The sequence below is a fragment of the Nycticebus coucang genome, chromosome X, assembly GCF_027406575.1.
Source record: "Nycticebus coucang isolate mNycCou1 chromosome X, mNycCou1.pri, whole genome shotgun sequence".
In the NCBI taxonomy this organism is placed as follows: domain Eukaryota; kingdom Metazoa; phylum Chordata; class Mammalia; order Primates; family Lorisidae; genus Nycticebus; species Nycticebus coucang.
The window spans coordinates 29,082,085-29,094,766 of record NC_069804.1 but is presented as its reverse complement, the minus strand read 5'-3'; the positions used below and the strand labels follow the sequence as shown (position 1 = coordinate 29,094,766).

General features: G+C 32.3%; 1 protein-coding gene across 1 annotated transcript in view; it reads right to left on the bottom strand.

Moving 5' to 3' along the window:
* Window positions 1-2,867: 2,867 nt before the first annotated feature.
* Window positions 2,868-12,682, bottom strand: part of LOC128576737 (interleukin-1 receptor accessory protein-like 1) — a 118,145-nt gene continuing 108,330 nt past the window's right edge. The window contains exons 3-5 of the mRNA XM_053578980.1: window positions 8,638-8,824; window positions 5,855-6,008; window positions 2,868-2,884 (exon numbers count right to left, since the gene is read on the bottom strand). Coding sequence (XP_053434955.1) covers window positions 2,868-2,884; window positions 5,855-6,008; window positions 8,638-8,824 — 358 coding nt within the window. The remainder of the gene's footprint in view (window positions 2,885-5,854; window positions 6,009-8,637; window positions 8,825-12,682) is intronic.

Here is a 12,682-nt window from a genome sequence, read left to right as displayed (position 1 = left end):
TCTAATGGGAAAAATAGATAACATGGTAGAATAGCTGGATATTGTAAGTAGAGAGATTGAAATATTGAAATTCTTAAAAAGGCTCAAAAGAAAATCCTAGTAATTAAAAATATTGTAACAGAAATGAAGAATGCCTTTGATAGGCTTAACAGGACCATGGACATAGTCCAGGATAGAATCAGTGAACTTGAAAATAGGTCAGTAAAAACTTCAACAACTGAAAAGCAAAGAGTAAAAAGAATGATAAAAATAGAACATCCAAGAACTATAGGATAATTTCAAAGGCATAATATATGTATAATTGTAATACCAAAAGTAGAAGAAAGAAGTAGAAGAAGCTCTATTTAGGATAGAAGAAAGAATTATTTGAAATAATAATGTCCATTGTGTTCAAAATTAATGACAGACATCAAACCAGAAATCCAGGAAGCTCCAAAAACACCCCAAGCAGGATAAATACCAAAGTCAGTATCCCTGGGCATACCATGTTCAAACTACATAAAACCACAGAGAAACCTTGAAAAAATACAGAGAAAATATTGTATCTATAGAGGAAAAATAAATGATAAGAATCAGAGTGAACCTCTCATCAAAAACCATGTAAGCAATAAAAGAGTGGAGTGAAATATTAAACATGGTGAAAGAAAAAAATCAAGGATTTTATAGCCTCCAAAATTATCCCCTTCAAAGAAAGAAAAATAAAGGTATTCTCTGATAAGTAAAAAATGAAAAAAATCATCACAACTAGACCTTTACTGCAAATAATAATAATAATAATAATGTTAAAAAGAAATTCTTAAGCTTTAGGAAAACATATAGGATAGAAATTTGGCTCTCTATAAAGAGTACCAGAAAAGAAGTGGGAATGGGGATAAAATGAAATATCTCATTTCTCTTATTCCAAATAGATCTAAAAGATAAATATTTATTTAAAATAATATTATAAGAGTATCAATGTAGTGGGTGAGTATAGCAAATGAATAAGTGAACTTAATGACAGCAATGTCACAAAGGATGGGAGGGAGGAACTAGGAGTACTGTGTAGTAAGGCACCTATAATCCAGAGTGACTTTTGAATATGGACTGAGATTAGTTAAGAAAATATTGGAATATCCAGGGATACCACTTAAAAAATGTAAAAAGAAGAAAAATTTGTATAAAATGAAGGAGATAAAATGGGAGTATATAAAATGGCCAATTGAAATAAAAGAAAGAAGGAAAGAATGGAGGAAATGCATATTGCTAAGTGAAAAAAGCTATTTTGAAAAGGGTAAATACTATGTGCTTTCAATTATTTGACATTCTGGAAAAAGCAAAACTAAAGTTACAGTAAAAAGATCAGTGGCTTCCAGGGATTCAGGAAAGAGGAAGGAGGACTAAATTGGTGAAGCACTGAGTCTTTGTTAGGGTAATGAAACTATTCTACGTGATACTATAATTGTATGCATTTTTTAAAACACCTAGAACTTTACAGCACAAAGAGAACCTTAGTGCATGCACATTTTTAAAGATATCATTCAGAAGGTCTAAGAATATCAGGATGAAATTCAGACAGTGATAAAACAATTTATATTACAAATGTGAGACAATCTTACTAAAGGAAGTCAGGGAAGAGGTACTGATCTAAGGAACTTTGGAAATGACTGGAGTCTGTAAAGCTAAAGGCTAAAGGAACTGTACATAAGCACTGTACTCTAACTGACAAAGTTGTTCCTCACAGGAGTTCAGGTTAACAAATTCTAACATCCCTGTACAAGCACATTGGAAGTAAACAATGAAGTGAATGGATGATAGATGATGGGAACCAGTTTTCTCACTATTGGATTGGCAGGTTACACATCACATAAACAAGGAAGAGGGTAGGATGATCCGTATAGTAATTAATTAGAATTGGAAACATTGGTATTAACTCATGTTTAATTTAATATAAATACAGATGGTTACATATGGAAATATTTAGAGAGATGTGTGTGTATACTAATCTACATATATAGGTTTTTTTCTTACTCTCTCATCTGAAAGGGCTTAGAAACAACTATACCCCAGTAGCAATGAGTACACTCACCATGCAGATCTTAGTTTCTAGTATAATTATTCAATAAAAGAAACATGGACTCTTTAAAAAAATATATCTGATTTAACGACTGGGGCTTGAAATATACAAGATGAGCCTGGAGGATTTTGTAGGGAAAGATAAGGAAAGGCTCACATGCTCACACACTCCCACAAAAACGCACATAAAATGATGGGAGTATGTCAAAGGAACAAAGGAGTCAACTAAAACAACTACCAATGTTCAAAGCTGGGATAATTTCAGCAACAAAATAAATTATCTGGATTTTAAATCTAAGTATAAGATAAATATCCATGAATCCATACTGATAAACAATTGAACAAGTAGATAAATGTGGGAGAATAGACACTTGTACATTTCATGTAAAAGAATATTAAATAATTTATGTAGCTACTCTACTCTCAAAGAGGTGGAGTATCTAGAGTAAATTCTACCCAAGAAGTACAGTAGACAAAAAGTTGGTAGGGTGGAAGAATTTTATAGCAGAAAATAAACCTGCCAGACACTACTCAGGTGCTCAAATCTACAGGGATAAACCATGTTGATAGTAAGATATGCTATGATGTTGCCCTCCGTGATATTCCAAGAACATAATAACCTTAGTCTAATCACAGCAAAACAAACAAACAAACAAACAAACAAAAACTGTCAAATCCAAAATCCTAAATATAGGACATTCTATAAAATACCTACAAAGCACACTTCAAAATCCTAAAGGTCATCAAAAATAAAAAAAAGTGAAATAGTCACAGCCAAGAACAGCCTAAGGATACCTAAACCTAAATGTTATGTTCTATTCTGGATGCAGTCCTGGAACAGAAAAGGGACATGAGGTTACACATCACATAAACAAGGAATTGTAAAGTGTAAAGAAGATCTGAATAAACTATTGGCTTTAGTTAATAATAAATACTGTATCAAACTTAGTTGATTAATTACAACAAATGTACCATATTAATTTCAGTTGCTAGTAATAGGGGAAGTGGATGTGGCTATATGGGATATCTACTATCATGCATTTTTTCTAAAATCAAAATGTTTATGCTGATTTTTTTCTAAAATCAAATGTTTATGTAAAAAATAAATAAGGCATTGGCCTTGGCTTTAAGTAGAATACATTCTTGTGGAAAAATAAGAGTATCGACAAATAGTTAAAATGAAATGTGGTAAGTGCAGCAAGTGGGATGCTAAATGTGCTGTGGAAGCATGAAGGACTGTGCACCTTCAAAAAGAAGGTAATATTTTAATTGTGACTTGAAGAAAGAATAAGAATCAGCCCTTGACAATAGAAAAGAAAAAGCATTCCAGAGGGAGACACCATGAGTAAGGGTTCAGACGGAGGACACTGAAGGAGAACAATGAAAATTCAATTTGGCTGAGGCTTATAAAAGATGATGAAGGCTAGAGATGATGCTGAGAAATCTTCAAATTTTAAAAATAAAAAAAATTGAAATACCAAAAGTGCCAGGTAGGTTTATTATTCTTTTCATTGTGATCTGTTTTCCTGAACTAGTACTTCGCTTCATTAGGCACATACCTGTTCAGTAATGGAAGGATACCCCATAAAAATTCACAATATTGTCTGCACATTTAGCCATTTCATTTAGCCAGAAGTATTCTTTTTTGCATATAGGATTTATTTTATTTTTATTTTTATTATTTTTAAAGAGACATTACAACAAACATCGAAATATTTGTTTATTATCAGTTATTCTATTCCACTAAAACTAAATGATACTAAAACTAATGATTTGCATAATATTTACATTAAATACAATATGATAATAATCTGTAAAAACTAAGATACCAACCAATGATTCATTATCACTCGGAAACTGCTCACCTTTTTGCTTTACTGAGGGATATAATTTGGGTTCTAGGAACTGTTCTATTATTTGGCCACAGTGGAAGTAAACGTGCCATAGGATCACACCATTTAAAGCGATATATCCTCTCAATAGACTTGTAGTTAATACCTAAAATACATTTAAGTTCATAGTTTTTCACTACAGGACATTCAGTTCTCTATTCACCCAAAATTTCATATATAGTCAAGCTGTGCTTTAAATTTATATGCCCAAATCGGTGTCTCAGGTAAGGATACCTAAGATAGAAATATTCTTGATAATCAATTAAATGAAACATTTCACTAAAATTTTCACTAACTCCCTCTTGGATATCAAGACTTTATTATTTTTCTCTTCATATGATGGAAGGAAGATACTTTTGGACAAATGAATCTGGGAAAGTATAGTAACCCTGCAAAGCATCTAGGAGAAAAGAGCTCTATTTTTGGTTCTTTGAGATAGCCTTATATAAGTTGTTTTAGCAATTGCGACTCTGTGTCTAGTTTCCATGGGATTGTGCTCCAATTGGCTCATGTTATTAATAATTGCTTAGAATACTAGTATTTCTAGAAAGGGGAAAGATGTGTTTACTTAGAATTAGTTCCATACTCCAAAGAATAACAACTAGAAATACATTCTATTTTTTGTTCAGAATAGTTTTCCATTATATTTTTAAATTCCTTTGTTTCAATAGCTACTGCTTAGAAAAGTTATGCCACTATAGAGTGAAAGTGCTGAATCCCAGCACTAGACCACTAGGGAGGTCAATACAGATTGAGTTCAAAAATTGAATAATAAATGAAAAAGAAATTTCAATGTTTACCATTTAGAAACCCAAATACAGATAGATGTATTAAAAGAAATTGATTATTATAAGATATAGATGACAATCGCAAAATACTTTTCATATACAGGAAAACTATTTTTAATGAATCAATGAACAAATAAAAATATGTTTAATTTAAATAGTTACTGTCCTTTTTATGCTTTTCTATACATGTTTCACAAATGTAATTATACAAAAAAGTCACCAAGAAGAATCTCTCTCCAAAAGAATATGAAAATGATGTTTTTAACTTCCTAATGTTGCTCTTATTTTCCTTCCCTTTTTCTCATGGAACCACTTTTAGAGAAGTAAATTATAAAGGAAAGAAAGGTATGAATATAATTTTTACATGATCTAAAATTGTGCACATTTACATATAATTCTCATTTTGTAAATCGATCTCATACATATTACCTTACCTCATTTGATCCTTGTAAAAACTGTATGAAATAAACAAGACAAAGTTTATCATTGCCATTTTCTACATGAGGAAGCTAAGATTCTGTAGGTTATGGTCATTCCTCCAAAGGCATGTGACTAGGGAGTTGTAGATTCATGATTATTGATAGGATTCTTGTTCTCCTGAGTCCTTCCACCTTAGCCACTACATATGGAAATGACTCAATAATTATTTAGTTATCGAAGTACCTAAAGTTATTTTATTTCAAGGTTATGAAAATATGTCAGACTCATAGAGCGATAAATGAATAAAAGAGACAAATGATTTTTTTAATTTGGAGTAAGACAGAAAGAGAGGTAGGATTTCATATATTCCATTTCATCACTCTAGAAAATGTTTCCAAACCTGATTCCAGTATAAAAATACATATAAACATAATTTTGGGAAATTATAAACTCATTATCTCAAGTACTTTCAAAAGCTAACATTTCTATAATTTCCTAAACATTCTCTTTAGCCTTTAAAATGTATTTTAGTGGAAAATGATTTAAAAGCAGGGAGAAATAAATCTCACCTGTACCTATAGCAATCCACTTAGCCTTTGGGTAAGTACTTCTTTCATTGTAGAGATTTAAAAAACAATATGAAGCACAAAAACTTAAATAGTAGTTTCGTAACTTGCAAATGAAATAAAGAAGACTGTTTACCTGTAACAGTTAATTCAGTAGTTCTTCTCACAACAAAACCTCCATATTTTAACTCACAGGTATAGTTTCCAATGTCATCTTCTCTGACTTCTCTTATGAGCAAGGTATCTCTTTTGAATACAATACTTGGTCTCCACGTTTTTGTTCTACATTCCTACATAAAGAACATAACATTTTGGTAGTACATACAGTAACTAAAACATAAAGGAAAGTATTTTAAATAAATAAACCAAAAGATATTGAAGTTATCTTAAAAGGAGAACAAAATTGGAATTAATGCTAAAGTATTCCATTCCTTCTTCAAATCTCTGTGAATCGCCTCAATTTAAAAAGAGCTATTCTTAGACAAAGTCACTTTACTTATACGATCAGTGTCTCTATGCAAGACATATATTGGTTTATTAGATATAAGAATAGAAATGTATAAGTAAATATAAGACTACTCCTATTACCATTTTTAGAATGAAAATATTTCACATTTAATAATAAGAAATTAACCAAAATGCATTAATGTATACATATCTATGTGTTTATGATTTAATAAAAAATAAATTAACCATATTGAAATTGACAATACAAAATACAAAATATATCATTGTAATGGAAAAAAGATTAGTTCTACAAAGGAGAATGCTTCTATTTCAATATTTAAAACATCTAATGTGGCATTTAGTAAAAAAAAAAAAAAATCTATTCATAGCACGTGCATTCTAAAATCCATGAAAGAAACAGTCAACATTTATATGCAAGTCTTTATAGTCTCATAAATACCTGTTTTCATTGTTGATAGACCTACCAAATTATGGTATCTGAATTAAGCTTTGGATTACAACGATGTTGGCTCAGGAGATTTCTGTTTTTGCCAAAACAGAAGTTCATTTTCTCCAGCCAGATTTGAAATCAATGGAATGAGGATAAAATAGCTTAAAATCCTTTGACACTTTTCAGAGGTAATATTATTTCTAAAAAATTGCCTTGCCAAATCAAATTTTTGTAGACTATCATTTTATGTGGCTCAATGCCTTTGTGTAATTGAGGGACAATTATCCAGTTATTTCAGACCAAAATATACATCGCCATATTATTTGTATGAATTGTTATAATTGTATAAATTGTACACTGAATGTATAAAATCTATGTTTAGCCAGACTCATTATTTTATAGTATTCTACTTTTGAAACAGCCTTAAATTTCAGCTATTTCTAGAGGCTAAGCCTTAATTATGGAAAAAATAATCTGAAATGTTGTAAGTCTCCCAAATTTTACATATATTGCATCTCCACCACTACTCTACTAGTTTGTATAGCTTAAAGTCAAAATGGCAGCAACATGATTAAGAAAAGATCAGCCATCTTTTTTAATTGAGTGCATATGAGTGTATGTAGTCACTCATCTTTCAGTAAATTTTGAGATGCTATTTGCAAAAGGTGAGAAAAAAATACAGAATTCTTAAAATCAGATTTTAGTGAACAAAAAAGAAATTGTACATCTAGAAGTTGAATATTCACATATGAATATTAGAAAAAAAACCTGGGGGAAAGACTTTGGATCAAACTCCTCTAATACCATTCTTCCTTGTAGCAATCATCAGGGCTTACTCAGAATCTGCCTGTGGAAGGCAAGCAAACCACAGAGTATCAAGGATGAGAAATAGTCTAATAAGAAAAGAGAAAAAATAAAATTCATTCCCACAGGAATAGAGACCTGCTGTTTTGAATGCTGTTTCACATTGCCTAGGATAGAAAACCAAGTAAGCAACAAGTAGGAAAACGTTTCAGCAGTTCCCTTGGTGTTCTGAACTCTCCATTTTTATTATCAAAAATCAAAATTAAGTCTTAGGGAAGAACATTGCTGATGTTGGCAAAATCCTTGAAAACTTGTTAAAAGTTAGTTTCTTGTTCCTTTCTTTTTTCTCCTTCTTTTATTTCTAACAGTTTTTAATTCATTAGTGATCAGTCATAAGGGCCTACATTATATATATCAACATTTGTGGATTTAGTTACAAAGTTTCTGGTTTCCTGAAGTCCTATTTCAAGTGAGTAGACAAAGTAAATGTTACATAAGTAATCTTCAAGCCATGAATGAAATAGTCTGAAGGAATATTTATAGCATCTACACTATTTTTTGATACATTCAATAACAAAAAATTATTTTATAGTATGAATGAGCTTAAAATTATGTCAAATATGGAATGTCAGTAAATGTCAATGATATGATGGGAAAGATAAGGGTTGAATTGTTCCATTTAAGTTTAAAATTTCTTTTGGTTTTTGAAGAAAAGTACTTTAACACGGTTTTTATAAAGTTATAAAAATTTCCACAGATACTATTTCTTTAAGATATGTAGGTTTATGTATGAAAAGGTTTAGAATATGGACAAAATTACTTACATTAAACAGAACATTCCATTAAAAGTTATTGTACCCTCTTAACACAGAATTAAATCAATCCTTTTTCTCCTTATTTAGGGATATTTTTGGAATGCTATTATAATATGAAGAACCCTGAAATGAATCAACTCAGACTATAACAGGTTTGAAAAACTGCTCATACAAGCAAAGTATAAATGTTAACACAATAGTGTACTATAATGGACTAATAATACAAATATTATCAAAGCCACTGGATTGAAAACATAATGACAAGAAGAACTTTCTTTAGCATTCTAGGAAGGCACAGCTGAACTACATCACACCCATTTTTTAAGTTTTTAATCCAATTTGCCCCCGAATAAGATGCACATTAATCCATTTATAAGCAATGATATCACCCACAGACCATACCTTATACCAAAGGATTTCAGGTTCTCTGGTTGGTAGTAAAAAATCCTCTATGTCACGGCATGAAATTTCTTTGCTTTTGCTAAGTTCAGCTTTTTCAAAGTACTTCATCTTGGAATTGTAGCAGAGTCCAGTGTCATTTTCACCCACAGTCAGGGAGATGGATACTTTCATACAGTAAGTAGAGTTTCTGTAACAAAGTAGAATAAATATGGTGACCTAGTCTGAATAAAAAATGCAAGTGCTGTGAAGGCACACTACACAGCAAATTTCTGTGTAAAATTCACTCAAAAAAAGAAAAAAAGAAAGAAAGAAAGAGAAGCAAAACTATATTGTTTAACTCATTTTATGGTATCTTGACTTATTCCAGAGGGTTCTCTGTTGTCACCCAACTAAACAATGTTTGCTTTTGTGAACTCAACTGTATATTTATTTTTGTTTGCCAGGAAAAAAAGTTTTGTTTTATATCTAAATTCAGTTTGAGAAATGTTCAATAGCGATTTTTGTACCTAGAAAAAGAGTAGAAAAATAAAGAAAGATGTAGGTCAGGAAAGAAGTCAAGTCTGGGTTTATTCTAAAATTGGCAAACTTAGAAGAGAAGTAGAAAAATGTAACTGACCCATTAATCACAATGAAAGAAAGGAATAATACTTCTCACTCAAAGTACCAGTTATCTTTGTAAGAAGAGAAGTTATGGACAAATCAGAGCAGAAAATGTTCTTGGATAAAAGTATTGCAAAGTTACTATCTTTACTGACCCCTGTCTGTTTTGGGTTGGTACCTGGAGTTCAGCTTATCACAGAGAGGCATTCTACATAAGGGCAATCCTATCTTGATCAATTCTACAGAATGAGGTCATTAAATCATCATCTCATTTTTTCCTTTGCTGGTTTCTAAATCAAGTTTACAACTTGGAATAAGTGGGAATATAAGTAATGTTCAGAGATCTTTTGGAAAAGTTGGCATCAAATGAAGTTTTTGTGTAAATTCAAGTCTCCGAACATTCAGTGAACACTAATATTGTGTCAGGCATAGTGCCAGCCAGTGGAAATAAAGAGAGGAATAATATTTTGGATTCGAAATTTGATAGAGAACTTCTCATTTGGTAAGTGCCTAATATGGGTTTAGATATTTGCCCTCTCCAAATCTCATGTTGAAATTTGATCCCCAGTGTTGGAGGTGTGGCTAGTGGGAGGCAATTATGTCATGGGGACAGATGCCTCATGAATGGCTTGGTTTTCCCCCTTGACTCTTCTTTTTGAATGAGTTCTTGCTGTAGTAGTACATGCAAGAGCAGGCTGTTTAAGAGGGGAGGAGGGAGGGTGATTGGTGGGATCTTACCTGAAGTGCACAATGTGAGGGTGCTCAGCTTGCCTCTTGGGTACAGGGCTCAACTACAACTTGAACTTTACCTTAGAATTGAAAACAATGTAACCTAAACATTTGCACCTTCATATTAATCTGAAATAGAAAACAAGCTTTGTACTTCTCTCTTGCTCCTTCTCTAGCCATGAGACACACCTGTCCCCCTTGTCTTCCAGCATGATTAGAAACTCCCTAAAGCCCCTCACCAGAAGCAGATGCCATACCCATACTTCTTGTATAGTGTGTAGACTCATGAGTCAAGTAAACCTCTTTTCTTTATAAATTATCCAGCTACAAGTATTTCCTTATAGTAATGTAAATGGTTTAAGACAGTGGCCAACTGCTTATTCATGTACATGGCCATCATATTCCTGTAGTTTAATCTCACTGCTTACTATCTACGCAAGATCAAGAAATTTATGTAACCTCCCTGGGTCTCAAGTGGGGTGTAGGGGCAACACTTGGATAAGTATTAAAGAGGCTACTGAATAGAAATTTGCTTGGCCTGTCATCAGTGCTCAGTGATCTTGATTCCCCTTTGCATCTGTGCACACAGACTGCAGCCCCCAAGTACTTTGCCTTAGTCAGAGAAGACTCTTTGGCATATAAGCAGCTCCCTTATTTAAATTCTTGCTTTCGTTTAATGCTAAAATGACGCAATGAGAATAACCAAAAAATATCTAGGGTGACTACACAGCTTTCTATTGGATAAAAAAGAATATTTACACAAATTAGAAGGTTTATTGAATAAGGATATCTTTGGCTTCCTATAATACCTAGCCCACAAGGGGATAAAAAATACTTAATAGGCGAAACCATTAACCATTAAGCAAACTCAACTGGAAGTCTAGAAAAAAGTCATGATAGTATGTGTTCAAGAATTTTGCTAGAATAAGACACATTTCCTGTCCTGAACCCCTCACAATCTAGGCAAAGAGATACACAAAGAAGTAAACAGTTCAAATTCAAAATGATAATTACTACAAAGATATATGAACTACCACAGTCACGCCAAAGTAAGAAACCAGGAGGCTTCATAAATGGCAACATGATAAAAATGTGTCAAATGGCTTATGAAGCGAGTGTATGATGCCCCATGATCATATCAATGTATACAGTTATGATTTAATAAAAAAAAAATTAAAAAAAAGAATGAATAAAAATTTGGGATGTTTTTTCTTTGTGTTTTTGAAAGACAAGCAGGCAAAGGAAGGGATTTGGCAATTTAGAGAAGATTTATTTCAGGGAATATTATGTACAAAAGCTAGAAAGTATGGCACGACTTGGCGTGTTTAAGATACCACAAATAACGTGAAGTTGCTGGATTATAAGGTAGTTAAAAAGGAGCTGAGGTTGGAGAGGTGTACAGAGTCTAGCATCCTTTCAAAGCCACTTCAAAAAGTTGGGCTTTGTGTTGAGGAATGTTGAAATTTGGATCTTGAAAAGATTTTTTCTGATAGTAATGAGAAAAATGGATTACACTGTAAAAAAGACAAAATGCAGTGAGACAAATTAGAAAACAATTACATTCATTCTGGAAAAAAAAAGACAGGCATCAATAAAGGCAATGCACATTGGGATAAAAACGAGTGATCATGTGCAAAACATATGTAAAATATTGAATCAATGTAACAGTGAGCAAGCAAAGGAAAGAGAGAGGCATTCAAGATGATGAAAAATTTTTCTCAATTGAGTATATGAAAGGTAGAGTCAATCTTTCAGCATGAAAAATACTGAAAAAGAAATAGGTTTGAGAAAAAAGCGAGTATGTTACATTTTACCTTGAGCTTCGCACCCACATGAAAAAGATTTCTCTCTTTGGGGTTGCCAGCAATACTGCTCATGCATTATTTATTAATTTTATTCCAACACAGACTAGATCATGCTCTTTCTAGGCTCATTGTAAGATAATTTTTTTCCCAGAAAAACATATTAATCATAGTTAAGCTCTTACCTATCTCAGGTAAGACACACATTCTAATGTGTCTTAAGAAAATATTTAGGTTTTAGAATATCACATATTTGTAGAAGACATTAGAATTAAAAGATAAACAGAGACCTTTCTAAGAAGTAAATCAGCACGTTCTAATTTTGAGCCTTCCACATAAGCTGCATACTTTTGTTTATCTGTTGTACCACACCTCTTTGTGTCAAATAGCAGACATTATATGACACACACACACAGAGGCAAGGTTGAGTTAAGAGCAAGAACTCCAAAGCCCAACTGCAGGGTGTCAAGATAAAGTTGCTTGCCTTTTTGTTGGCTTCCATTTCCTTATTTGTAAAAAGAGAGAATAATAGTAAAGACCTCCAAGGCTGCTATGGAAATCAAATAAGTTAAAACACATAAAGATCTTAGAACAGTGCCCATCTTGCAGTGAGCACTCAGTAAGTGTTAGATCTTATTATTGGCACTGCAGCTCTCTTGTTTATATTTCTAGTTTGCCATAGACCTACACAGGATTTCTTCAGCAGGTAAATTAAAAAATAGCACCATGATGATTTCAATTCTTTGATGTCTAATTAGTTTGAAGCATAAACATCCAGATAAACCCTTACACTTTTCATTTGGGATATCTGAGTGGGCTGGACAAGGCTAACCAAAATGGAAGAAAATATAGACTCCACCCCCCAGTCATCTCCTCTTCCTCTTCTGTAAAGACAACTGACCTCTAATCCTCCG